This window comes from Juglans microcarpa x Juglans regia, chromosome 8D, assembly GCF_004785595.1.
Source record: "Juglans microcarpa x Juglans regia isolate MS1-56 chromosome 8D, Jm3101_v1.0, whole genome shotgun sequence".
NCBI classification, from domain to species: Eukaryota; Viridiplantae; Streptophyta; class Magnoliopsida; order Fagales; family Juglandaceae; genus Juglans; species Juglans microcarpa x Juglans regia.
The window spans coordinates 16,032,159-16,058,588 of NC_054608.1; the positions used below are offsets into that span (position 1 = coordinate 16,032,159).

At 37.4% G+C, this 26,430-nt stretch overlaps 2 protein-coding genes across 2 annotated transcripts; one reads left to right on the forward strand and one right to left on the reverse strand.

The window, feature by feature from the left end:
- Positions 1 to 544: 544 nt before the first annotated feature.
- Positions 545 to 2,402, forward strand: LOC121243479 (solute carrier family 25 member 44-like). Its single transcript, XM_041141591.1, has one exon. It carries the CDS (start codon positions 1,205 to 1,207, stop codon positions 2,234 to 2,236), a length of 1,032 nt encoding a protein of 343 aa, XP_040997525.1. The 5' UTR covers positions 545 to 1,204; the 3' UTR covers positions 2,237 to 2,402.
- A 3,853-nt stretch (positions 2,403 to 6,255) lies between these two features.
- On the reverse strand, positions 6,256 to 17,267 carry LOC121242239. The gene is made up of 5 exons (XM_041140131.1): positions 16,850 to 17,267; positions 15,621 to 15,868; positions 14,747 to 14,920; positions 14,005 to 14,241; positions 6,256 to 6,414 (listed from the first exon to the last, which is right to left on the reverse strand). Exons 1-5 carry the CDS (start codon positions 17,265 to 17,267, stop codon positions 6,256 to 6,258), a joined length of 1,236 nt encoding a protein of 411 aa, XP_040996065.1.
- Between the last annotated feature and the right edge of the window lie 9,163 nt (positions 17,268 to 26,430).

Below are 26,430 nucleotides of genomic sequence, written 5' to 3' on the forward strand. Positions count from 1 at the left end.
AATTTATAAAAAATCTAAACACTCAAAAAAAAAAAAAATAAGTCACCTTTTTTTAGAAGTGTCAAATTGAGATTAATTTTGTTAAATATTTTGTGATAAATGCATGCTTACCAAATAATAAACAACTTTTTAATAATAAAATTTAATAATTAAAAACTCACGATAAAAAAATTCAATTTCCTATAAATCGACATTTATATGAGAAATGATATTTACAATCGTAAAATATACTGTACAATTTTTTTTAAAAAATAAATAAATATAAAATCTACATAAAAAAAATTTTAATAATAAAACTTACTCTTTTTAAAAAAAAAAATTATATAACACTTATCCATTCTACTACTTTGATTAAGATTTCTCCATTTATATTTAGGTGATGAGTGCGGCACGTGGCTCCGTCTTTTGTTTTCTTTTGTTTGCTGGTGTTTGACTCCTCTCTATCTTGCAGTGGGCCATCTCTATCCATAATAATAATAATAATAATAATAATAATAATACTAAATACAAAGCCCAACTTGACAAAACTACGCACTCCTATTTTTTGTTTAGGCCATCACCACCCACAGAAACGAAGAAACTCGAGCATCAAGAATGTCAGAAATCATGTACCATATGTACACACGAAAAAACCCTCATCAATAATAAACAAGGGCTCAAAATCTCGAAGGGCAATCGAAATGATAACCAACACGTGTCTGTCTTCCTCCGTCTGCCAAACCTCTGCTGAAATCAATTGTCTTTGTCCTGTTTTTTCCGTTAAAGCTCTCTCTCTCTCTCTCTCTCTCTCTCTCTCTAGAACACTCCTCGCATCCAAGATTTTGATCACTAGGTTGGTTTTCTCTGAGTAGAACTGGAAGAAAAGATGATACAAGCCCATGATCTCTGGTAAGAATAACTTCTGAATCGGCTTCTTCTACCCAGATATGCTCGATCCACTTTTGGAAATACACGCGACAGAAGGAAAACAAATCCGTCACCATAATTAGCTTGCTTCACTGACGCCATATATACAGCTCAATCCATCTTATCTTACCCTGTTAGACTACTCCACTTGAACCGTCCATAAAGGACGAGCAGCGCTTACTTATAGTTATCCAGTAAGATAGTTGTTTGATAGATTGGTCAATAGCTTAGATCAGGATTTAGTTCACCAGATAGTTAGGAGGACCAGAGCTTGATTTGTTGCTCAAAAGTGGCGAAGATGAGCTTGGGCGCAGCCGAGGATGATTCGGCTTCAGAGATCCATATCCCATCTGATATAGATTGGCATATGCTCGACAAATCCAGGTTCTTCTTTCTCGGTGCCGCTTTGTTTTCGGGTGTATCGGCAGCTCTTTATCCCATCGTCGTTTTGAAGACCCGTCAACAGGTTTCTCCTATTCCAATTTCTTGTCTCAAAATGTCCTTTGGCATCATGCGCTACGAGGGTTTGAGGGGGTTTTATAGGGGTTTTGGTACATCTTTGATGGGTACGATCCCGGCTCGAGCGCTTTACATGGCGGCGCTTGAGGTCACCAAGAGTAATGTTGGGACTGTCACTGTGAGATTAGGTTTTTCAGACACTTCGGCCACGGCTATAGCTAACGCTGCTGCTGGCTTGAGCTCTGCCATGGCTGCCCAATTGGTTTGGACCCCTATTGATGTTGTGAGCCAAAGACTAATGGTTCAGGGTTGCGAAAATAGTGGCAAGAATATCGCTCCCCATATAAATTCTAGCAGGTACAGCAATGGGATTGATGCGTTTAGGAAGATTCTTATTGCAGATGGTCCAAGAGGATTGTATAGGGGATTTGGGATTTCCATATTAATGTATGCGCCATCGAATGCCGTTTGGTGGGCTTCTTACTCTGTTACACAGAGGTTTATTTGGGGCGGTTTTGGTTGCTACATGGGTAAAAAGGATAAGAATGAGTGCAGTTTTAGGCCAGATTCGAAAGCAACGGTGGCAGTGCAGGGATTGTGTGCTGCTATGGCGAGTGGAATTTCGGCTGTAATCACTATGCCACTCGACACGATTAAGACAAGATTGCAGGTTTTGGACGGAGAAGAAAAAAGGCCACTGACGATTGTGCAGACAGTTAGAAGCTTGGTGAAGGATGCTGGATTTAGGGCTTGTTATAGAGGGTTGGGTCCAAGGTGGGCTTCAATGTCCATGTCTGCCACAACCATGATTACCACCTATGAATTCTTGAAACGTATGTCTACCAAGCGGCAAGACAGCTTGCCTGCATGAATTCAGATTTATTTTTCATGCTTCCGATAATGTAAATTCATGTTTTTTCCCCCCCTTAAATTCGCTTTCAGAGTGTTTGATTCGTAGATTACTCCTCCTTGCTGTAAAATTGTATGGTGTTTGCCCATCTTTTCTCCTGTAAAAGAATGAGCTCTGTTCAGAAAAATTACTTCTCTGAAGGGGTAAACATTGAAGGTTCCGTACCAAAATATGATGTTACTCAATAATCAATTTACTCAGAATTATTACATATAGCTCCATGTTATGTCATATAGTCGATTTATAATGATGGAAACTGCAGTCTGAATCATGGATAATATTTCACATCCCAAGTGGAAATTGCAGATATTTCTTTCTGCATTCATATGTTTTGAAAGCTTTTGCAGAAAGAAACAACGAACTTTGGAGGGCATCTCCCTGTCATATAACTTTAATGAATCCATTGACGTAAGACAATGCCTTGTCCTTGTTTTGCTCTCTGTCCCTCTCTCTCTCTCTCTCTCTCTCTCTCTCTGTCCCAATGAATCGTTTTTTTTTTTTTTTCCTTTTCTCTGTATGTTATTATGTATATTGTAGTGGATAAGGCACTTGCTGCTGCATGTGCACATATATAAAAGAAGGCACAAACTGACAAAAGTGAAAAAAATTAATTTCTTCTCATGTCTCCATGGTTCGATATCAAAACCATGGGGACATCAAAAGAAATTGTAGATCTCAAAGCACATAGAAAGAGATCACTATATCTCAGTGCATGCATTTTTTCATCACGACTTCTCGGAAGTGTTTCCGTCGCAAAAAATATTTTATAAAAGTAAATTTATAAATTGACATGAATTTATATGATACATTAAATTTACTATATACTAAAAATAATTTTACAATATAATGTAGCACATTAAGTTATGTTAGTTTTGTAGATTTCCTTTTATAGATTCTATTTGTAGCTAAAACATTTGTCTAAGACATATGGATTCAGCTTTGTAGAGGCCTAGGTACAAGTTCTAGTTAAATACCAAGAAAAGGGTTGTTAGAGGATAGCTTACTATTGAGTTAGCAGTCTTTGCACATCAACAAGAGGCTAAAGGACAGGGTGTAGTGGAAGCAAAGCAAAGCTGTCTTAATGACTGTCAAAGAAGCAAGGAATATTGGCTCATGTACATACTAATTTTGAAGGCACCCGTTGAAAGCATTCTCGTACAGTCCCTCCCTGAAAATCTCGTTCATCTTAATTTTATCTTCAACCACTTGACGCATTGTCTACCTCAATATTGCAATGTATCAGTTTAGGAAATTGATTGGGACACGGGGAAGAAAATTGAATCAAGCACGGAATAGGCCATATTTTTTGCCGTTCACTCATCAGTTGAAAAGAAAAAAAAAATGATATTTACAATCTTAGAGCGTGCAAGTCTCGAATAACTTTTTTTGAAAAAGTTGAATAAATTTAAAACACATGAAAAACTATATTAACTTGCTCAAAAGAAAAAGTTAAAACGACACCATATGAGACCAACAATTTTATATGTAACAAAGCATTGGGAGCGATGCAAACTCTTACAAGTCACAACTATGGTTTGTTATGGAATCTTTATTAGTATTATTAATACTAATGTTTTGCAGTTGTATAAAGTACATGACAACCAAAATGGGAAGGGAAAACCATTTGCCAATAAACGTTTCTATGGACCATCATGCCCATTGCCTTTATTACCAAATTACGAATTTCTATGGACAGTTTTTCCCGCAGAAACAATGGGCCGGCCTAACCAAGACACCCCAAGTAATCTATTATATATCTATCTCAAGCCTAAATCCTGAATCTTGATGGGCGATGGGGAAAGCTTTATGCCGAAAAGAACGTTAGGACTCCTTGTCGGCTGGCTAGGAAGTTGTCAGTATAACGCACGAGGAAATCGATTAGAGTACGCTGCATTCGTTAATGCGTTTCTTAAAAAGGGGCATAGTCACACAACTCTGCGCATGGTATTTTTACAGTTATATTTTAAGTTGATGGTATTTGAAAAAAATGATTATATTTTATAAGTGATTTTATAAAAATATCTTTATCTTTAATTCAATTAGAGTACGAGCATTAATCGCTTCGAGGGAATCCGAGCTGAAGCAAGCGGAGAATAAAAAGTAATAATAGTCACAAAAGTGTTTATAAGTGTTGAGAAGTATTGAGAGTGAGAAGTGTTGAGAAGAATTGTGAATAGTAGTAAAAAAGTAATGAAAAATTAATAATAGAATATTGAACAATAGTAAAAAGTAATGAATTATAGTAAAAAATAGGTGAAAAATAATAATAAAATAATAAATAGTAGAGGAGTATTTTGAGAATACCTAAGGTATTCTTGGTACCCAAATGTCAAAGAAAAGTCAAAGAAAACTGTCAGAGGTGGAAGTCAAGAACATGCAAAAATGAGCTGAGGAAAGGTCTCGGAGTGGTATGACCAAAGAGAAAGGATCCATAAATATTGCACGTATCACAAATCAGAAGGACACCAAACTGAGGACTGTTACCATCTGACATGATGGATAGAAGAGTTGCAAGAAAGAGAGGATCTCGGGTGGTTGATCGCCCAACACTCCTCATCATCCTGACGGACGGGGAGAGAAGACCTAAACAAGAACGAAGGCCACACAAGAAAGAGAGCCTGAGAAGGAGAAGGGCAACAAGTAGGAGTGTGGAGCACACCCCTTGCAAGAATCAAGATAACATCCCCTTAGGTGAGATCCAAACCATTGCGAGAAGATTCGCCGGAGGAGGCATGTCCACCTCCAGCCAAAAGGCACATGCCAAGAGGGCAAGGTATAAGGAAGTTTTTAGTGTCGAAAGACCGGCCAAGCCACTGCAGACCTGGAAAGCCGTGACAATATCCTAAGGGCAATTTGTTCCAAAGAAGACCTTGAGAATCTCCATAGGTAAAATATGCAATTGAATTGATCCACCCCCAACTGTAGAGAAATTAATTCTAGGAGCGGGCCCTGGTCATCCGTTCCTTTCGCATTAATTAGCAAAGATTTCCGAGCACAGGATTAGGCGGGAGATGGGCTCAACCATGTGGAGCGCAAGCGTGAAGCCCGTCCTGGTGAAGTAAGCAGGAGGTAGGATCAACCCCATGAAGCGCGAGCGCGAAGCCCGTCCTAGCCAGGTAAGTAGGAGGTAGGCTCGACTGCACGGAGTGTGAGCACAAAGCCCAGCTGTGGTGAGGTAAGCGGGAGGTAGGCTCGACTGCATGGAGAGCAAGCGATAAGTCCATCCTGGCGAGGTAAGCAAGAGGTAGGCTCGACCTCATAGAGCGCGAATGTGAAGCCCGGCTATCACGAGAGATGGGCTCGACCGCATAAGGTGCCAGTGTGAGTTGGTCCGGTAATCAAGTGACTTGCCTGCCTATTCGGACACCTGGGAGGTCGGGCGGTCCCTAACCTTTCCTGCCTGTCTTTCTATAAAAGTGGTAAAGAGGGTTGAGCAGCTTGTAAGACTGGACTCACCCTAAGTTATGTCGAAAGGCGTATGTTCTTTCGGCGTCTTTGTTTTCGCCAAGATGGGCTTTGCACTCGCACTCCACGTAGTCGAGCCCATCTCCTGCCTAATCCCATACTCGAAAATCTTTGCTGCTTAATGCGAGAGGAGCAGATGAATAGGGCCAACTCCCATAATTTATTGCTCTACGGACGGGGGCAGATTACTTCGATTGCATATTTTACCTTTGGAGATTCTTAGGGTCTTCTTTAGAACAAATTGCCTTTAAGAATTGCAGGCAATTGAGAGAGAGTAAAATACACCAGATCTAAAATGGTTCTCAAGGCCCAGCCCATCAAAGTGTCATCACTAGAAGACAAAATAAGAGAGAGGGAGAGGGGGCAAGAAGGGACAACGGGGTGAGGATGTCAGGAGGTAGGGAGGTGTTAGGAGAAAGTAGAAAAGGGAGAGATGATCAGACATGTAAAGTAGACATCCCTTACCACTACCAATGCACACACATGAAGAGGGTCAGATAAAAGGGACAGGGTACCTACGGTTTCAATGACTTTTTCTTTGGAGTCCTTGGAGGGACTTTTTGGCCAAACTCTTCTTCGACTTCTTCTTCAACTTCTAGACAAAGAGCTCCAGTGAGAACCTCTTCTCCAGCATATAGATCTTCAGCTCTCATTGTACAGTGAAAAATGAGATGCTATGAGAGATTGTAAGCAACCATATTATAGTAGAATCTCTTCTCCCCAAACTCCGTGGGCGTAGGCCTAGTACCGAACCATGTAAATCTGTTTGTCCATATCTCCTTATTTTCTTTGCATTTAAATATTGTTCACCGCTATGAACATAAGCATAGACACCCTACAGTCGTACTGGATCATTGTCAGGCGCTCCACAACTCACCAATCTTTCTCCCCTCAACCCACCTCAGCGCATCTGGGAATGGATCTTTCTTCCCTTCCGGGCTGTGCCTTTTTGGGGCGTTAACACTAATCTTAATTAGAATATTTATAATTTTTTTATATGTACATAGAAGTCAAAATAGAAAACATTTGAAAGTTGTTTGCAGTGATTTTGTGATCGTCGCAAAAACTTTTGCTAGAATTGCCTGTTAGTGGCGTTGGTTTTTGTGCAATGCATTTCTCACCTCCAAAAGCACTTTTTTGCTGCAATCTTTAGGTCGCCACATCATTTCTCACTGAAATAGGCCATATTTCTTGTAGGCCTTAGGGCTAGCATGAGCAGCGGATAATGTCAATATGAGCATACCGCCACATGGTCTTCAACCCCTTAAGCTTAGACAAGTGTCCATGCTTGACTAAGTGAAAAGTCTCCATCCTTGTACATTATCCTCGCTCTCTCTCCCTCCCATCTACTCTTTTAGTTTCTCTTCCTTCGTTAGCATTTCAAGTTTGAACCGAAAACATCATAGCTCTCACAAGTTTATCATATCTCTCTCTCTCAAGCACATACATGTAGAGCCTAAATTATCATACTCAATTGGTGTTGCAAGAAAGAGGGACCTTTGGCTTATTTTAAGTTTATCTTTTTATGTCAAAATCTGAGGCTACGATGATATATTCTTGAGTTTATTTGCGTGGATGCATAAATGTCGACGTTTTTAGAGGAATAACGTCTTTTGGTTTCGGTTTCCATGGCTAGCTATAATATTTAGGGATTGAAGTATTCGCTGTAAATCACATATAAAATGTTACACTAGAAAAACAAGTATTGGTGGGAGCAGATGTCATGTCAAGTGTTAAGTTCAGTTCACGTTTCAGATCAAGTCATGTCAGTTTATGTCATATTACATGTCAAGTTATTTTTGTGCTTGCTTATAACTTTGATTATGCATTCATGTCTTTACTGTCATGCATGCATCATTAACCTGTGTGGAAGTTCTCTATTAACTTGCTGAGATTTGTATTCAAATCTCACCATGATAATCTCAACCAACATTCCCTTCGGAATGGTAGCTCGTGTGCCAAGGTCAAGAGGCGCTTCAAAAGATGATTGACTAGAGACGGTTGACTAAACAACGACGACACAATGCGAAGCTCATCATTTCGATGTTCCAATTTATAGATAGTATTATGACATCTTTGATTGAGTTGTCTGAACTACTTGAAAAAAAAATAAGGATTTTAGCAATTGTGTGTTTCGGCCTATGCTTGGTTCTTATAGCCATGTTGTGTTTTAAATTTTTATAATTCGATATTTAGATTTAGGATAAAATTTACATGAGAAATGTAAATTTGGATGAGTTTTGGAGTTCAATTCTGCTATGTATAGTCGCCGGCTACAGTCACTACGGAGTTGGCTGACGTGGATATTTAAAAAAAAAAAAAAACACAAAATACAAAACAGAAGAAAACTTTGTTTTCTTTTGGATTCCTTTGCTTTGGTGGTCTGGTTAGTCGTCTTCGGCTTCATGGTGTTGTTCCTCAGATCGTAACTTGCTCTTTGTTGTGGTCTTCGGCTTCTTGCATGTGGTCTTCAAGTCGATCTGTGCTCACCCATTTGCATGGGTCATCTTCCTTGTGTGGGTCTTCGGCTTCAAATCAGCAAGACGCCAAGCACGACAGCTTTGACTCTCTCTCGAAAGTTTTAGGATTTAAACACTTACGACTGGTAGGAGAGGTTTGTGTCCGGGATTTACACATGGATTTGTGCTCACCCATTTGCGTGGGTCATCTTCAAATCTTCAGGTGTGGGTCTTTGGCTTTGTAAGTGCAGACTTCCATGAAAGCTCCAAATCAGTAAAGGGTATTTGTTCCCTGAGTTTGACAGTAGTCTTCAAATCACTTTCGTGGTCTTCAAATCTTCAAGTGGAGTTGTGTGGGCTATAGTCTACAAATCTTCAAGTGGAGCTAAACTGGTCTTCTCCTCCATGTGGGCTATAGTCGTGCGAAATACCCAGTAAAAATTTGAAGAAATTGTACAATGGTAAAGCACGTTTTTTTACTTGCTCCTGTTTCATGATTTCTTGGGAGTTGTTGTTTTAGGAACAATGTTGACAAAATCTATTGGTAGGAACAATATTGCACATTGGTTGAGTTTATTGGTGATGAATGAAATTCATGCTTCTGTGTAAAAAGAAAAAAAAAAAACCCCAGAATATTGCAAGTTTCTCAAAACTCCCATGCCATTTATTTTTAGGATGATTGTGAATAGAAATACATGCTGAAGTTCTTTCGAGGCCATCTTGCTTGCCATATCCACTCTAAACTTGGAGCTGTAGGAATGAATGAATTCTACTAATTAGTTATTATAGTATGAAAATTTGTTATGGGTTTCAATAAATTGTCTTGTAACATCTTATGTTAAAGTATACTCCAAAATCTACAAAGCAGTTAGTCGAAATTAAGCTATAATTCACATAATCATTGTTCGGATGGTGTTAACTATTGGAAGTAAAGGAGTGTTAATTTTTCGACTTAAGTAAAAAGATCTAAAAACAGAGAATTAAGGACCACAAACTTCTTTCAGTAGAAATGCCTCATTATGCTTAAACAATTGAACATAAGCTAGTCTTTCAACCGGAAATTGGTGGGGTAGGAGCTAAATTCACAAGCCGAAAACAAAACACAAACATCCAGGTACAATCAATGTACAAGTGAGAGAAATAATGAGGGTGACATTAATTAATTGATCAATTAATTAATCGATGCTATTCAAACACCTCTATGCAGTTGTTTGCAAACAAATACTTGAAAGCCAAGAAGAGCCACCCTCTTTTATGGCTATAGGTACCCCTTCCCTTCAAGGTAAGAAACCACTAATGCTTATTAATAGCAGTACTTCTTTAGGAAAGTATAACAAATGCTTATTAATGTTGCAGTTATTATGTCATTTTAGTAATACAGCTAAACTTAAGTATCCTTGCACGAATTTTGTTTCACTTGGGCATACATACCTAAAGACAAATCATGAAAATGCAGGAATTTAAGAGTACTGATGGGAGTCTCTTCAAGAGACTAATTCTAAAAAGGTATCAATCATGTTATTGGTTTTAGTTATTCAACCACTTCAAAACTGCTAAATTATATATTTCCTAGAAAGAGCTGCATGCAAGCACAATATATTCTATTTGAGTTTAGAAATAGCACTAGAACTTGTTCTTCTTCTTAGAAGCTTCAAAATTTAGATTTCAAACGTTATTTTCATACTTCATACTTCATTTCTTTGGGCTAGCATGTTTATAATATTATATTCTTCTCAAAGACTGACCTTGGCTATTGAACAACATGTATAGAGCATTGGATCACACCGGGTGCAATGATATGGTTGAATTTTAATTTCTACAAATTTTTTTTTGAAACTTTATGGATGTAGATGATTTTTTTTTTGGGGAGGAGGGGGGGGGGGGGGGGGGGGGAGGGGTTTGAATGCCCAACCCAATCATGGACTCAATATATGGCATGATGCTATAATAAGTATGTGCATAAAAATCGTCTATTAGATATGACTTCTCATTAAATATTCTTATTTTAACTGCAGAAGTATTGTCTATGGAGGCTGTGCTGCTTAGGACATGTTGAAGCTGCAATGGAGAGTAGCCACACTTTTAGCAAATACATTTATGTTTAATTGTATAATGTAATTTAGCTTCATTCCCAAACTGGCCAGAATAGAAGTGTGAAAAGGAGTTATTCCTATGTACTGTTAATTAGTCTCTCTTATTATAGTTTGTGCCATTGAGCACTAAGATAAAATGTTAAGAGTCTTGTGGTTTTGTATGGTCAAAACAAATAGGTACATTTATTTATGCTGGAGTTAGTCCCTAGGTTTTGTCTCCATTGTTTTTTTCTTGAATCAGAACTCCAAGCGGTACTCTTATCCTTAAGTTGGAATACAGGTTTTAAGTAATGAAAGTGCCATTTTTTGAGTTTTGGTATTTTAGTTGAATGCTTGGTGATTGCAATAGGGATAATTGTAGGACACGGGTCCCATTTTAATTTGTAGTTGTGTTTATATGAAGAAAAATGCTTGGTCCCATTTCAATCTGCAGTGGTCTTTTCTATTGTTCATTTTCTCCCACTACAAAAACCAACATTTCAAACCAACAGCCACCATTACAGGTTCACTACCAATGTACTTTTATTGATTTGCACTCCCAGTACACCTCCATAATCATAAAAGCTGTAGCTTGAACTAAACACAAAAACACACACAGGCACTTGCATTTCCTCAAACAAACAGAAGTTTTTATATATATATATATTAAACTTGCAAATATAGAAAACCATTAAAATGCAAACCCTGCCTCAATAGTTTGAGTGTCCAATACATGAATTACATTCATTACATGTTAGCTGCTATATAATCTTGGAAATGAGTGTTACAGGAGTTACACTGCAAACGTATAACTGGGATAGTTTAGATAATACATTGTAGATCATCAACTGCAAACAAATGTCTATGTGAGCCCCTGCTATAAATATCTTCAAAATCAAGTGAAGGTTTAATCTTCCACACTTGTACTCAATGCCAGCTTGCCAAGTTTCTGCTTGTAAGCACAAGATGCCAGCCATCAAGAACTGAATTGTATCAATAAACATCAAGTAGATTATACAGAACTGAAACTTTATATCATGTATTCATGCCAATTTTTTTCTTCCAGCAAAAAAATTGTCATAATTCTTATTATACATTACATAATAATAATTTAATTTCAAATTGATCCATACAAAACATTAACGAATGAGAGTAATTACTTTTTCTTTTTCCTTTTTTGATAATTGATTATAAATAATAATAAACAACAACATCCACCTCAATTTGAAGTACATCCAGGAACTTTCTTCATATATATTTTTATAGAAACACTGCAGATAAACCCTTGGGTTTTTAGTATCCAAGTCAAAGAGATGCTCTGCAACATATTCACCGAGTTCAACACGCCATGAATAGAACAATCTTCAAGAAAAGAACCTTAGATGGTCCCATTTCCATATTCTTATGGTCTCTACTTCATCAAACATCCCAGCTTGGCCAAGAAGATCTAATTTTTCCTGTTTAATTTGGTGAAATATTAAAATGATTGATCATTAAACTAAGACATTAGCGTAGCAGTTCTAGCAACCCGGCTTGGGTACAAACAAATAATAAACCCACAAATGTGAAATCAACTGGTTTTTTTTTTAAAGGAAGTAGATGTTGATTACTAACAAAAAAAAAATCTTAATCGGGAGGAAGAAACATTAACTTAGCTGATAATCTTTAGTAAAGTTGATAATATTGAAAGAATAGTAGTAACTATTCCCCGCCATAGAGTGAGACACTGAAAACATACCAATGGAGCTGAAATCTTTCAATTAATCTCCAAAGAAAATTAAGGAAGTGACAGATCCAATGGCAAAGGGATATGCCTCACGGATAATACAGCTCAGGTGGGAAAAGTGGACTCAAAAGGAAAACCCTAGAGAGAACTGTACGTGATGATTTCGTGCGACTATGACTTGACACGCTTCCATGATTGTTTCACTGAGGAAGGTGATCTTAAGGGCCGCGCTAACATATAGTTTAACCAAAAACAAAAGCAAAAAATAAATAAATTTAAATTACCAGTGTAAGAAACCCACCGATTACTAGTGTCCTTGATCACCTTCTTCTAGGGTTAATGGCGACCACAAAGGAGGGAGGGAGGCTTCGAGGGAGGGCTTTGAGGGAGGGAGGTGCTTCAAGGGAGGGAGGCTTTGAGGGAGGGAAATGGAAACATAGAGGGAGGGAGGGTGGGGACTTCGGCTTCGAGAGAGGAAATGAAAATGCAAAGAATGTGGGAAATGGAAATTGTTCAAAATAATACATTTCTTTATTTTGCCACATCAGCCGCGCTTACACGGCACTTACACCAGGCGACTGACTCTAGAGTTTTTCTTTGGAGTTAAGATAAAAAAATCCTTAAATTAGAAGAAAAATGGTAATTTTTCACATATAGAGGGGTAAAATGGTCATTTTTTCATGAGTCATTGATTTTATATTTCTAATTATATTAGTAAGGAGTTTATAACATTTAAAAATATCTCTTTACAGTTTTCATTATTTCGTGTTTTATTTCGTCACGTTATAATCACTATAAGTTATCCTCTAACTTACTACTAGGGTATCTATGTGTGTATGGTGGTAAGAGAAACCATCATTTATGTTATTTATACATATGTACATGTTACATTATGCCATGCCATGATTTACTTTCAATACATATTTATTTGTTGTATGTTATGCCATGTTATGCCATGCTTAAATGTTTCATATCACGATTATGTTATGTTTATCTGTTACGCATCATGTTATGCCATATCACTAGTCTCATGTACATGTCATGTCATTTCAAAATATGTCATCTATCATTTCATTTCACACCACGTCATGTCACGAGTTTGGAGTTCATCACGAAAAATAATATTTTCAAATGAGTTGAGTCTTTTATGTTTACCACGACCCCAAGTGCTAGGATGGGGTAATATCCTAGTGGAACTCTATTGTTCAGCTAGAGTGTTTAAACTAGTGTGAAATTCTCTGGGTTGATAAAGTATCGTCAACAGGTTTCGAATGGGGTTTAAGTAACTAGTCACCGAAGTGAAGTCAAGTACCAACGCCGATGGTGCCAAACCACAGTTCAATTTCATATTTTACGCATTCGTGCAGGTGCAGATACCTGTCATAGGATGCATACATTACGTACTCACAACAGGTACAAATATATGTGGTATGATGTGTATGTTAACGTACTCACAACTAGTGCAGATACTTGTGATGTGATGCGATATCGAAAGGGATACACGGCTCAAGAGGACCTGTATAGCATCCATAGTTCATGTTTAATTAAACAATTATCATGGGAACAAGATTCCAAGTTCATGTTCAAATCCAATTCACGTCATGTTTATTTCACATTAGTTCAAGTCTACAAACACAAAGAAATTATACAAAATAAACCCACAAATTGATGCAGCTTCATGGAATGCGTTAGATCTACTTTATAATAAAAGTAATTTTACAATCTGACATACCACATAGGTTGATGATTGTATTTCATATATAACATTTTGTCTCAATATACATTTCCTAGCTCAAATGATACAATTTACATGATTTTTGCCAACTGATAATTTTGGGAACCTAAGCAATTCATATGTTGTGAGTAAATTGTCCCATTTAAATTTGTTTGCAATGGTCAACAAGTCTCGGGACACAAATCATCACATCCTTTTGGAGGACGAAGTACTGTTGCAGTACTTAATATTGGTTTAGTACAAAGATCTGTTTGGTTAGGCCAAGACATTACGTGAAGTTGAATTCTATCCATTTCAAGCATTGCTGAAGAGAGAGTGTCCCTAATTTCATTGTGATCACAGCAAAGTACAAGACCATCGGAGCTGGCACCTGTAGGCATAAGACTCTTGCCTTCTAGTCGAGAGATCACAAGAAGGTATCCATTTGCAATTGCTTCTTCATGTAAGTGCCTAAGCCCAGAGCGATCAGCAGCTAGACCTCTTGTTACTGCATAGACATAGATAAAGCCCTACCAAGGAAAAAAGAGCAAGAAAGAAGTCAAAAAGGATGAGAGACCCAAGTGGCAGCTGGAGGTAGATATAATTTTTCAGATTAAGGTCCCCTCGAGTTTTTGTCCAAATATGAAGGCATCAAGTGGTATTAAAAGTGCAAGCAAGAAAATATTTAATATTGATGCGCGCTCTAATAAATATTTCGGATAATATTAAATGATCAGTAATAAATATCGTAAGACCTACTTTATATATTTATCTCTCTCCCACTTGAGACCCTCAAGTTAGGAGAAGAATTTGAGTGGAACTTTTTTCCATTTTTTCCATCAATGAAAAGAGAGTTCAACCATCAAAAGGATGTTTGGGATAAGCCTTGGGGACCCATAACAAATTCTAATAAAAGAATATTGTTGAGTGTTTAAAATCTTGTTGATATCAAAGGGAGAGTAGTAGTACTATATATATGAATGAGAAAAAAAAATGATGGGCAACCTTAAAATTTAAGGTGCAATGATATTATACCTCTTCTGTTCTTTTGATGTCCATTCCGAACCGCGCTTCCCCTGGTCGGGGGATCAATTCCAATGGAACTTCTTCAATTCCAGGTAAAAACCATAGTCTTATACCATGTACTTTCTGTGCAAATGTAGCGTTTTGTTGCCTACCCCAGCTTATTTCTCTTCCTGTTTTATCCTTCTAGTAAAAGAAATTTGGACAACTATCAATCGATATCATTATCAAAACAGATCGAGATTCGGCTCACGTACAGAAAATAAAACATTAAGATGTAGGGTAGAAGGCAATTACTTTTCTGTTGGCATATATATGGCAATTAAAGCCAGTCCTTGCACTAATAAAATGGTAAATTACATTTAAATTCCATGTAGTTTTTTTGAAGGGTTAAAATGTTTAAAGTGATCAAGCTTGTAACCAAATAAACAATTAGACAATTATGAGATAATATTTTGGTCATTCTTGCCTAAATTTTGATTTAGGGCCTGTTCGGATATAGAGATGAGATCATCTTACCTTATCTCATCTAATTTCAACTAATAATCTCACTACTATCTACAAACTATTTCAACTCATCTCATCTCACTATCCAAACAGACCCTTAGCCTATCACGTGCTCTTTTTTTCGCAAGTTGATATTATAATTTCTTATAGAAAGCATAAAAATTGGGGGGTTGATGTACATAATCAGCTTCAAGAACTTGGTTTGTTGTAGAAATACGGGAATGCTTATGGAAAATGTGTGAAAATGACCCATTGCATGGGGGAACATGAGTACATGACAAACTAAGCTACATGGAATGCATGCATGATCAACAAGTACTGGTAAATAACACTGGATATTAAAAGAGTCTAAATTTAATGGTACCGAGGTCAAAAGTACTTGTTCTGTTTGGATATTAACAAAGACTAGAGGAATCCCCGAAGAAATTGCTGCTGAAAACCAGGCCATGCATCTTGCTGTAGTTGCCTCGATGCAGTACTCGGATTGCAGCCGTATGAACAGTATTGAGCTAACAACTGGAGAGCGTTGGTCCGGCAGGTAGGTTCTCACTTTCATCTTCCAATCATACTTTACACCCCTTTTGTTGAATTCCCAGCAGTCCAAATTTACAACGCTCTGGCTCCTTTCTGCAAGTTTAATTATTAGAACAGCTTTTTTTCATATTATTAATAACTTCTGAATTCATCGTAACTCCTTATTCTTCAAATTCTCCTTAGTTTTTTATAGGCAACAATCATAAATTGCTAAAATAAATAAAAATTAAACTATAGCATGCTCTAGATCTAGAGATTGTTATCATTTCTTTCCATTGCACTCTTTATTTGATCACTGCAATTTGTATACCGATGATCATCTTAGACCAGAATTCAAGGTATATATGTTTAAAAAAGTCTTAAGGTATGTATTTTATTTTATTTTATTTAAGTAAATAGAAACATTTAAATAAGATTTTTTCGAAATATCTTCTATATTGGGAATTGTGAAAATAAGTGAATATATTCGAAAACAGGGCAGCCAATACTAGGGCTTTCATGCCACCCCAAAAGAGTATTTATTTCACCACCGTTTAAGGCCACGTTCATTTGGATTTAGAAAATATTTCATTTTATGTTATCTTATCTTAATATTATAATTTTTTTAAATTTTTACACAAAATATAATAAACAATTCAATAGTTTCAAATCTCAATTCAATTTTTTCAAATACCAAAACGATAATATCATTAAAAACTAATATTCTAATAATATTTTATTTAAATTTCATCTTTAATCTAAAACAATCTCATCTCATCTCTGAATCAAAATCAATCCTAAATATTATTTTTATAGTAAGTTTTTTAAATTTTGTAACGGCTGTTTTAATTTGTACTGTTTTTTTATTTTATTAAAACGTAGGGTAAATTATTGGATAAAAACTCATTTTGTAAAAAGGGAAGATTTTTCATTGGATCGTGAGAGATATTTGGACTGATCAAATTGAAAAGTAATATAAAAATTTAAAGAGTAAAAATGGTTAAGTACTACACATGCGTGCATCGCCTGAGTCTCAAAAAGTGCTGAAATCATGAAACTGTAAACAATCTTTGAAATTCGGAAGAACCAACGTACCGTACAATTCAGTGCATTGATCCAAGGTCAAATCCCCCAAAACAGCAACATGTCTGTCATCTCCCACAGCTCGAATGGTGTATCTTTTATGGAGCGCCATTGAAAACTTCTCCTGAACAATACGTGCTTGGAGTTTCATTGCTCTATCTCCCCTTCTAACCTTCACCCAGATGACTTCCACCTGTTGATTATTAAGCTTCCCTAGCTGTGAGCTTAGGTCTGACTTTGCCTTGACCGGCACAAACATGTCGTCGGCATCATCCTTTGCAAATCCTTCAATAATATCCCCCGGTAGAGGCAAGCTCGGATCCCAGTCTTCCGGTGCCTCCTGCATCACTTGTTTCACGCACACAAGTTTCCGATGAGCACTTCCGGCGCCGTCCATATCTTTCTTCAAGGGGAGGCTGTACTTTTCCATGGAATATTAGAAGAATATATTTGATCATGGAGGTTGTCTTTTATAAGTGCTGGAACGATGTACGTACGAGCATTTCAATGATATTTTAGGTCTCTTCGCACAGCGTACTCCAGAATGTGATTGCGACCATTCTCTCGTACTTTTTTGCATGAGCAATTAATATAATTATAATATGATAAAACCAAGGCATGCACGCGGCCGGCTCTCTAGGTTCTTTCGAAAAGCTTAAATATATCTATATATATTCTGAGATCACCCAAGAAAAGAAAGAGTTCGATCGATTGAAGCCGCGTGCATGAAATTTACTATAAAACATATATGGCCTTTGGCGGCTTTCAAGTTAAGAAAAACGATCATCTCTAAGCACGACCATATTTGTTCTAGAGATATATTACAACATATAAAAATGAACTTATAAATTGATCACATAGTTTTATATATATATGAGACATTAGATTTATTTTACAATAAAATTAGTTTTATAATCTAACGTATAATATCAAATTACGTCAGTTTATAAATTTACTTTTATGAAATTTCTTTATGACTAAAATATTTTTTTTTTATGAAAAGTTTTGTTAATTAGTCGGTGTGTGGTACACACTGCATATCATTATTTTTTAGGATTTAATTTATAAAAAGAATTTACTAATTTGAGCCTTATAAATCTAATCGCAAAATATCAATAATGTAGATGATGTATTTTCTACACCAGCTTAAGAATATAATCACTATTTTTTCTTAGAGGAAAAATGGCCATATTTAAGACTAGAAGATAATCTTGTAATAACATTAATAAAAGTAAGGATATATATTAACTTAATTGTACAAGTCCAATCAAGTTTATACAAGTGGCATTAATTAATAAACAAGCTTAATTAGTTTTGTACAAAGTCAATTAATTTATTAAACTTTTAATTAATATTTCCAATTCAAAGAGTCATGATTCATTTGCAGCACTTCAGATTTGCCTTGATCAGTTTGCTTCTGGATCCAAATATAGTCATCCATATGGTATTCAAGAGTACTAGAAGATAATCCTAAAAGGAAATGATAATAAAAGTAAAGCTATACTAACTTTAAATACTAGTCCAATGATCAAGTTTATACAAGTTGTGTCATTAATTAATAAACAAGATTAATTTCTTGTGACGCCTCCAACCTCTATTTGGGATGGAACAAAGACTTGGAGTGTCGGAACATATAACCCAAGATTACATACCCCGTTCATGATAGATAATATGCAATGCAATTTAGCATGCATTTAGCAATATGCGATTATCATAGCAGAAAAATGGTGACTTCTAAAAATTTTGCATCAAAATGAATTAAATATCCCAACATTCAAGTTAAACATAGATAGAGCTTTACTTAAACAGAGGTCTAAATAGTAAGGCGTAAATTCAAACTTGGTTTGGAGATAGCATCTCCTTATCATAGATAGACTTCATAGGGGTTTCATAAAAGACAAGTTAAATCATTTTTCTTATGTGCTTCATGGTAACCAAAACCGTCTCTGCAAACATCATAATCAACTCCAATTTGCAGTCAAGCTTGGGTTCATTCTCAATCACCCATAGCCACGGGTGAAGTTCATCACCATCTTGATTGTCAAAATTTGGTCCTGCTATAACTTTTATCATTTTAGGAGAAATGGTAGTTGAGACTATCACGGTGAGATTCCTTGAAATCTCAGTGTAACATCTCGCACTCGGATGGGTCGGAGAGTTACTTCTTGTCACTTAAAAATCACATTTCATAGTACAGATATAAACTCCAAGGTCTCAATGACACGTAAAACACCTTGTGTGACGCCCCGACTCCCACGTACAGAAACGCGAGAATCGTGACGTCGGGATGATGACAACACGGGTCACGCATCCCAACGAAATGTGCTCAAGTGTGTGCAACATGCAAAAGTGTACAATAAAAGTCGCAGCGAATAAATTAAAAGTAGTCAACTAAGTACCATAATTGTTTAATACAAATATCCAAAATAAATAGCCGTTAAAAAGTTATACAGATATCCATTAAAAAAATATAAAACAAGTCCCAAAACAAATACAAGCGAATCCAATCACTCCTCGAGCGGAGCCAAATCCTCAGGCTTACCCTCCTCTTCCTCTGCATCAAAATCTGCGTTACCATAAAACGGTACCGCAGGTAAGTATAAACCAAATAACCATGAAATAAAAACATATTAATATAACCAACATGCATGCATATGAAGAAATATGTGACAGACCCAAAATATCATTTTTTTCGAAAATGGATATTTTTCAACATACGCAAAAATTCCATTTTAGTCCAAAAATAATAATCCATCATTTTCCCAGAAAATGACCAAAATCAATAAAATATCATTTTTTCCAGAAAATGAACCACATAAAAATCATTTTATTCAACACATGCTATTTTTCCAGAAAACAGCCCATTTATCCATTTTACTATATGTACCATGATCTCCCCTAGGGACCATCCGCATGTCCTGGCTTCGTAGCAATACCCAGTTCCGCGCCCAGCACGTTCGTGGCCAAGCATCCTCTAAGCAATGAGCGATGCCCACTTCCGCGCTCAGCGCGTTCATGACCAAGCATCCTCTAGCCCCCGCCAACAGAAGGGCCACGGAGTCGGCACGAGACCATCACGTCCGATCCCGTTGTCGTCCAGCGACAACCCATGAGACGTCACTCAGTATATTCCGCTCTCGAGTGACCAAAGGAGCTCCACAGAGATAATGCCCCATCTCGGCTTGGGGTCTTGATACGCACGCATCCAAAAATCCTTTAACACATGAACATGAATGCAATTACACGAAAACCCAATTTCATTTACAATCATGATCATGCGTGCAAATATGCCATGTACATGAACGACGCCTTAACCAACAACCAACAACTCACAACACAAACCAAACACACAAACAACTCCGTCCTCCAATCCATCCGACCCCCGTACTCCTCGGACTCAGTTCGGCATAAGCAACCAGAACACAGTAATATGAGTTAGTGTAAAAATATATTTAAATCGCCATAGTTCTTTAGAAAAATACTTACAGTGCTATATAATAATTTTCAAAGGATCACAGAGGTGCAAGAAGTAGCGGCTCAGCAACGTAACAGTGCAAAATGCACTGTGGCCGTGGGTCTCAAATACCCATTTTTGAATGGGGACAAACCAAGACCCGAAATTGATAGGGTATGGCTTAGGGATGTCGGTGAAGCTAATGGTGGTGGTGGTTGGCTGTGGGTGGCGGCGTAAAGGGCGATTGAAGACCACAAAGCCCAAAAAGAAAATGGAGTTGGATGTACTTCACCAGTGACAGATCGAGGCTAAGGATGGGTGCATTGGGTTGCTAGGAGGTCGAGGATGAAGTGGTGAAGAGATGGTGGCCGGAGGTGGCACGACGGCAGCGCTAGAGCACAAGGAAGGCGGCTGCTTCGTGTTGGGCGTGGGGACAAACGGCGGCGCAAGGGAGGCTGAGATTGGAGGCAGGTGGTCGCAGGAGGGTGGGGAAGGTTGTGGGCTGGGCGGTGAGGCACACGGCGGCGCGTGGCGGTGGCTGGGTGGAGGAGAAGAAACGGACGGGGAGAGAAGAGAGAGAGGCCTTCGCACGAGGGGAGAGAGAAGGGAAGAAAAGAAAAATGAAGAAAAATAAAAAAAGAAGAAGAAAAGAAAAAGGGAAAAGAAAAATGGAGGGAAAGAAATGAGGTACAATCCTCACATCTTGGGTTACAAAAATGATCCAACGAAAAAGATTTCAAAACAACAAGTTAATTAAAATAATTTAAACGTAATGATAAAATGAAGATAAAATAATTAAATCCCACAATAAATTAATTTAAACAAAAATAAAGAACAATTTAAAAGCATAACAATAATTAATATTAAGGAAACATATCAAATTTAATTTTCACAAATTGAAAATCATAAAAATAAACGCACTAAAAATCTGACAATTTTAAAACAAGAGAATAAATTTTTGAATTATTAAAAATAATCATTCAATAAAAATACACTAAAATATGGGGTGTTACACCTTGTTTCAAATCAACTACTCCAATATAATTAATCTAAGACACCACAAAGTTTCAAAATAAACGTTAACCGTTGGAAAAACCAAGTCAACAAAACAAAAACAAATCCACTAAGTAAAACTCTCCAATAATCAAATTACCATATTAGTATTTAATCCACTATGCACAAATAGTCTTGCCTGTGCTTCCTATTCTTGATTTTCAGCTGAAACATGCAAAACATCTGAAAATATTGTGCAGATAAGGGATAAGTTGTCAACAACTTAGTAAGCAGGAAACATATACCAATGTGTAAACATGAGCTAGTAACAGAATGCATAACAAAACATGTTATCAAAAATATCAAAGCAACAGTTCAGACATATACATATTTAAAGTCATTTGGCATAGCATAATTGAAACATCATCATATTAACGGAATTCCATATTTAACTACCGTGATAGGGTTGTGCAAACATTGATGGCCAACAAGCAAAAACAGAATGTAAAATCTTCTCTTTATTATTCTGAGACCCTCGAGTGAGCAAACATGAAAGATCAGGCAGAAAATAACTTTGTTTTCAAAGTGGATGCACCAAAAATAGAGCAGTTGGTACCAACTCAAACAGAGGCCACAGTTTTATACTCGTGGAAGAGCATAACAAAATAGAAACAGAATGTCATGCCAGAAATTTTTCTATATCACATTATATCATAACAGAGTATTAAACAGATTTAGATTACAACAAATTCATATCATCTTCATTTAATCATGCAAAAATTTTCATATTCTTTTTTTTATACAACTGAGAACAAAATGTCAAAAATAGCTCATGTCTACACCAGTCATGACAGAAAATATTTTTCTCTTCTTATACAGATTTCGTGAGTAATGTAGATAAAATGACCGAATTTGTTTTTAAATTTCCTTTCATAACAAAATATGCATGTTTTTTCATAAAATCAACCTCAGTTCATTTCTTTTTATGTAAAGTCTAGCACAAGAGCCTTGCTTACCTAGAATTTTTAACTTCTTTGAATTTCCTCACAACAGTTCCAAGAAAATAACAATCGTCACCTATAAAATAGTCACATAACTTGCATAAATTTCCAATTGAGCACGTAACAAGTATTTAAAACCCAAGATAATAAGAAAAATCTATATTCACCTAAAGTCTAAAATCCTTGAACCCTAAAATATCATCACATCCCAAATACTTTGATTTTCACATAATTTCTCCAAACAATTACATGATTAAATCCTAAGATCATATTACATTATTACTCTGCATTAGTCCATAAATTGGTCTTATTATATTGTCCATGCAAACATATGATTTGGACACCAAAATATACACATTAAATCCATAATATCCACTTGTGGCCTATAAACCTGTGTAAGCCCATAATCCAAAACGAGCACAACCATGCGACCTCTCCAAACTTTCCAAGAGGGGTGGTTTGTCTTAGGCATTGCATTCGTGAGGTGGGGAGGAGCACGACCATACGATAGGGCCACTACGATGCTTGAACTATGGCTACCATGGGGCTAAAGGCTTGGGTGGCCCTTTTTTTGGAGTTTAGGTGGCTGAGGAGGCTTACGGGATTGTTGTTTTGTCATACTTGGGGATGGAACCGTGCTCTGTTTTTGTGGGGCCAAAATAGGGTATGCCGTGTGGGGTTGATGCGCGAAGGAACTGGGGCTTTAGTGGTTGATCATCAGAGGTTGCAATGGCTTTGTGGCCACGGTGGGGGGCCAAGTGCTCCTTGCTTAAAATAAACGCTTCAATGATATGGCATATGAAGTTGTTGGTATGAGGGATGAGAGCGTGACTCGCAGTTGTAATGATTCAGGGTGGCAATAATGTGGTACAATGGTGAAGCTACTACAGCGGAAGTCCGTGCATGGGCTAGGGGTTGACCAACTTGGGACATGGACTTGGCTGTGAATGCAGGATGCAGCTGGTTCACAGTGCACATTAGGTATTTCTCTAGCGTGGCTGCGGGAGAAGGCTATTGGTTGTTGGCTAGGTTCACAATGGCTTGTGAAAGGGAAGGGTTGTTGTGAGTGAATGAGGTCTCTATAGAGGCTTGCGGCGTGCTGAGGGTAACCAAAGAATTAAAGTAGGGCTTGAAGAATAATGAGATGCACATACAGTGCATGGTGTATATATAAGTCCGTCGGGTTCAAGGAATTTTAATGTGAAGGGGGTTGTAAGATTGTAACCCCAGTGAGAGAGAGAGAGAGAGAGAGAGCTCTATGGAGGCGCAAATCCTAGTAGAAGTTTGAGACGTCCATGGCTTAGAGTTATAAGCAAATCAGGCTTACACTTAATAAGTTTGGGTCCATTTCACGACCAAAAAATATTTATGGTCTTTAACTCAATTATTGAGTCCAATAAAATTTCCATAATCCATTTAATTAAATTATGGGCCCGTGGCCTATTCAAAATAATTCAATGAATCTCGATTAGGCTTCCCGAAATATTAGCCCAAAATCATCCTCTTAACTGTAATGGGCTTTAAAATAAATTCTTTTTTGCCTCAAGCCTAATTAAAATTCCAAACTAGCCTTAATAAATTATTGCTCATGGGCTTATCCAAAAGAACCAATTAAACCTAATTTAGGCCTAATAAATTATCCATATTTCATCTCCAATAATTTTGGATCAGATTGTTACACTCAGTAAGTTAAACAAGCAACGTACAAAGAGATAAATTATACATGACTAATGATAAACATGAGATATATGCATGATATACAGAAAAACTGTATTTGTCTTCCATCCATATTCCTCAATATCTTTCAAAAAATTTTGATGTACATTTTGTTCTAGAGAACAATTCTCACTCATCTTTTCAAAACATATCATATCTTGTTATTAGAGTTATCTTCTCCCTTTCTGTTCTACGTTTCTCCCATTTCTCAGCCATCTGTCACCAGCCATCAAAAACCACAATGAGACTAGAACTACAGCACCTCCAGCAACCACAAACTTGCAACCCCATCGCACCCTCAACTACCGTCTTTCACCCCACACGACATCTTGGTTGTCCTTCAAAAAGCCTAGCTGCTAGCCACCCCCAACCCTTGTCCAACCGTGAGCTGCCAAGAACCACCCCAGCAAGACCAAGGCATTGCTTAGCTACAGATCTTCCCTCTTCTCAATCGCAAGCCACCCATATCTTCCCTCTCTGTGCCACAATCTCTCTCTCTCAGTGGCCATCCTTGTGCTGTTGCATGCCACCACGAACTAGTCACCGACAAAAGCTCAACTAAAAAGCCACCATGGGCCACTGAGGGGACACTGCCTTGCACCACCCATAGGGCTGAAAACCGATGTAATTGGTACGGTTTTGGTCCAAGATCGATGATGCACTAACGGTGGCTGGAGAGCTTCATAATCAACCGAACCGACCTATTAGGGGGGAGAAAATCGGCGTCTTTGATGTCAGCATGAGTCGGTGCAATTTGTTAGTCTGTCGTCTGTGTTGCTGTGAAGGAGGAGGTGAGCAGTGAGCTATGAAGTTGTAGTTGCAGAGGGAAGAAGAAGACGGAGGAAAAATAAGAAGAAGAATGGGGGTTTATTAAAATTAGGTGACACGACGTCATTTCACCTAATTTGTTTTTATAAAATTTATAAATAAAACGAAGCCATTTCACTTACTTGAAACGGCTTTGTTTTATATACATAATATATATATATAATCGGCCAGCTTGATGGTTTAAGTTTGGTTCAAACCGAAATCGAGCCGGCTGGCATCGGTTTCCTTAATTTTATACCATCGGGAGACCGATTCTCTGTCGGTTTTGGCCAGTTCCGGACTCCAACATCCAGTCCATGTTGGCGACAGCTGGTTCTGTCAATTTCTGTACAACCCTTCTGTGGACCAGCAGGCAACAACCCACCCGAGCTCATGATTGTTGCCTCCAGATTAGCTTATTGCACCGCTATGACCAGTCACTCCTTTTTCTCTCGATTAGTCACGAGTCTCACCTTTGCATTTTAAAGCTTGAATTGGTGTTTTAAATTTTGCAAGTGACTTTTAAACGGAGCCCGGTGTTTTAAATTTAGCAAGTTTTAGAAATATTTTAAATGTCCAAAATTATTTTAAATGGGGTATTTTTAACATTATTGAACCAAATCTATTTTTAAAGTAAGCCTCTTTATATTTTGGAGTCTCAAAATAATATAGTTTTAAAAAATAATTTTATTTAAATGATTTTATTTCTTTATGAATATTAGTTAATATTTATTATTTTATTTTATGTTAAAAACTCTTTTTATTTAGATGATTTTATTTCTCTTAAAAATATTTAGTAAACTTCGTTATTTTATTTTATGATGCAAGATATTATTTTAGGATTAATAAACCAAAGTTTGATTTTCATTTAGTCCCATTGCATTTCTATTTTATTTTCGTATTATTTAGTTAGTTTAGTCCTCTTTGTTTAATCTTCACCGTTGGATCTAAGTTAGGGACCCCTAGATGTATGGTTAGGATTAAAACCCTAAAGCTCTAATTATCTCTTTTTTTTCTCTCTCTCTCCCTCCCTTCCCCACGTCGTTGCCCCCTCCCTCCCTGATCTCAACTCCCCAACACGCCTCCACCACAGCCTAAGCCCACACTGCCACCATCGGCACCACCCATTTCGCGAGTTCGTCGTCACGGGCAAACCAACCCCTTCTCCCTCACCCATTGGATCTCCTTCACTCCTATTCTTTATGTTTCTCTCGCAATAACCACCTAACAACGCCTCACACCGCCACAGTGAGCAGCCCCGTTGAGCCTCATTGTGACCACCTTCTCCTCTCCCTCAACCCTCACTCTTTCATTGTTGGCTTGTCTCTCTCATGACTTCTCCCTCCCGATCTCTCTGTTTCTCCGCTCCTTGTCGTTGTGCACCGCCACATGCCACCAGGAGCTGTCACCGATGAAAGATCAACCCAAAGGCCACCCTCATGCCATCGTTGTTTACCCTAGTGTTAGGAACCTGTGCAGCGCATCGTTTTGGTAGCCTGGGAAATTTACAGTTTCGTATTGTATTTTGTTTCTTTTATTAGTAAAGGCTACATGTTAGTATTGTATTGAAGTGGGTTGTTATTATGCATTAGCATAAAGGATGGACTGAGTGAAAGGAGAGG

Coding starts and splice junctions, on each gene's coding strand:
- LOC121242239 (XM_041140131.1), bottom strand. CDS start 17,267: ATGGAAAAGTACAGCCTCCCCTTGAAGAAAGATATGGACGGCGCCGGA. Junction 15,869..16,849: donor TCAATGCACTGAATTGTACG/GTACGTTGGTTC, acceptor TTAAACTTGCAG/AAAGGAGCCAGAGCGTTGTA. Junction 6,415..14,004: donor TGGATAGAATTCAACTTCAC/GTAATGTCTTGG, acceptor AATCTCTCATAG/CATCTCATTTTTCACTGTAC.
- LOC121243479 (XM_041141591.1), top strand. CDS start 1,205: ATGAGCTTGGGCGCAGCCGAGGATGATTCGGCTTCAGAGATCCATATC.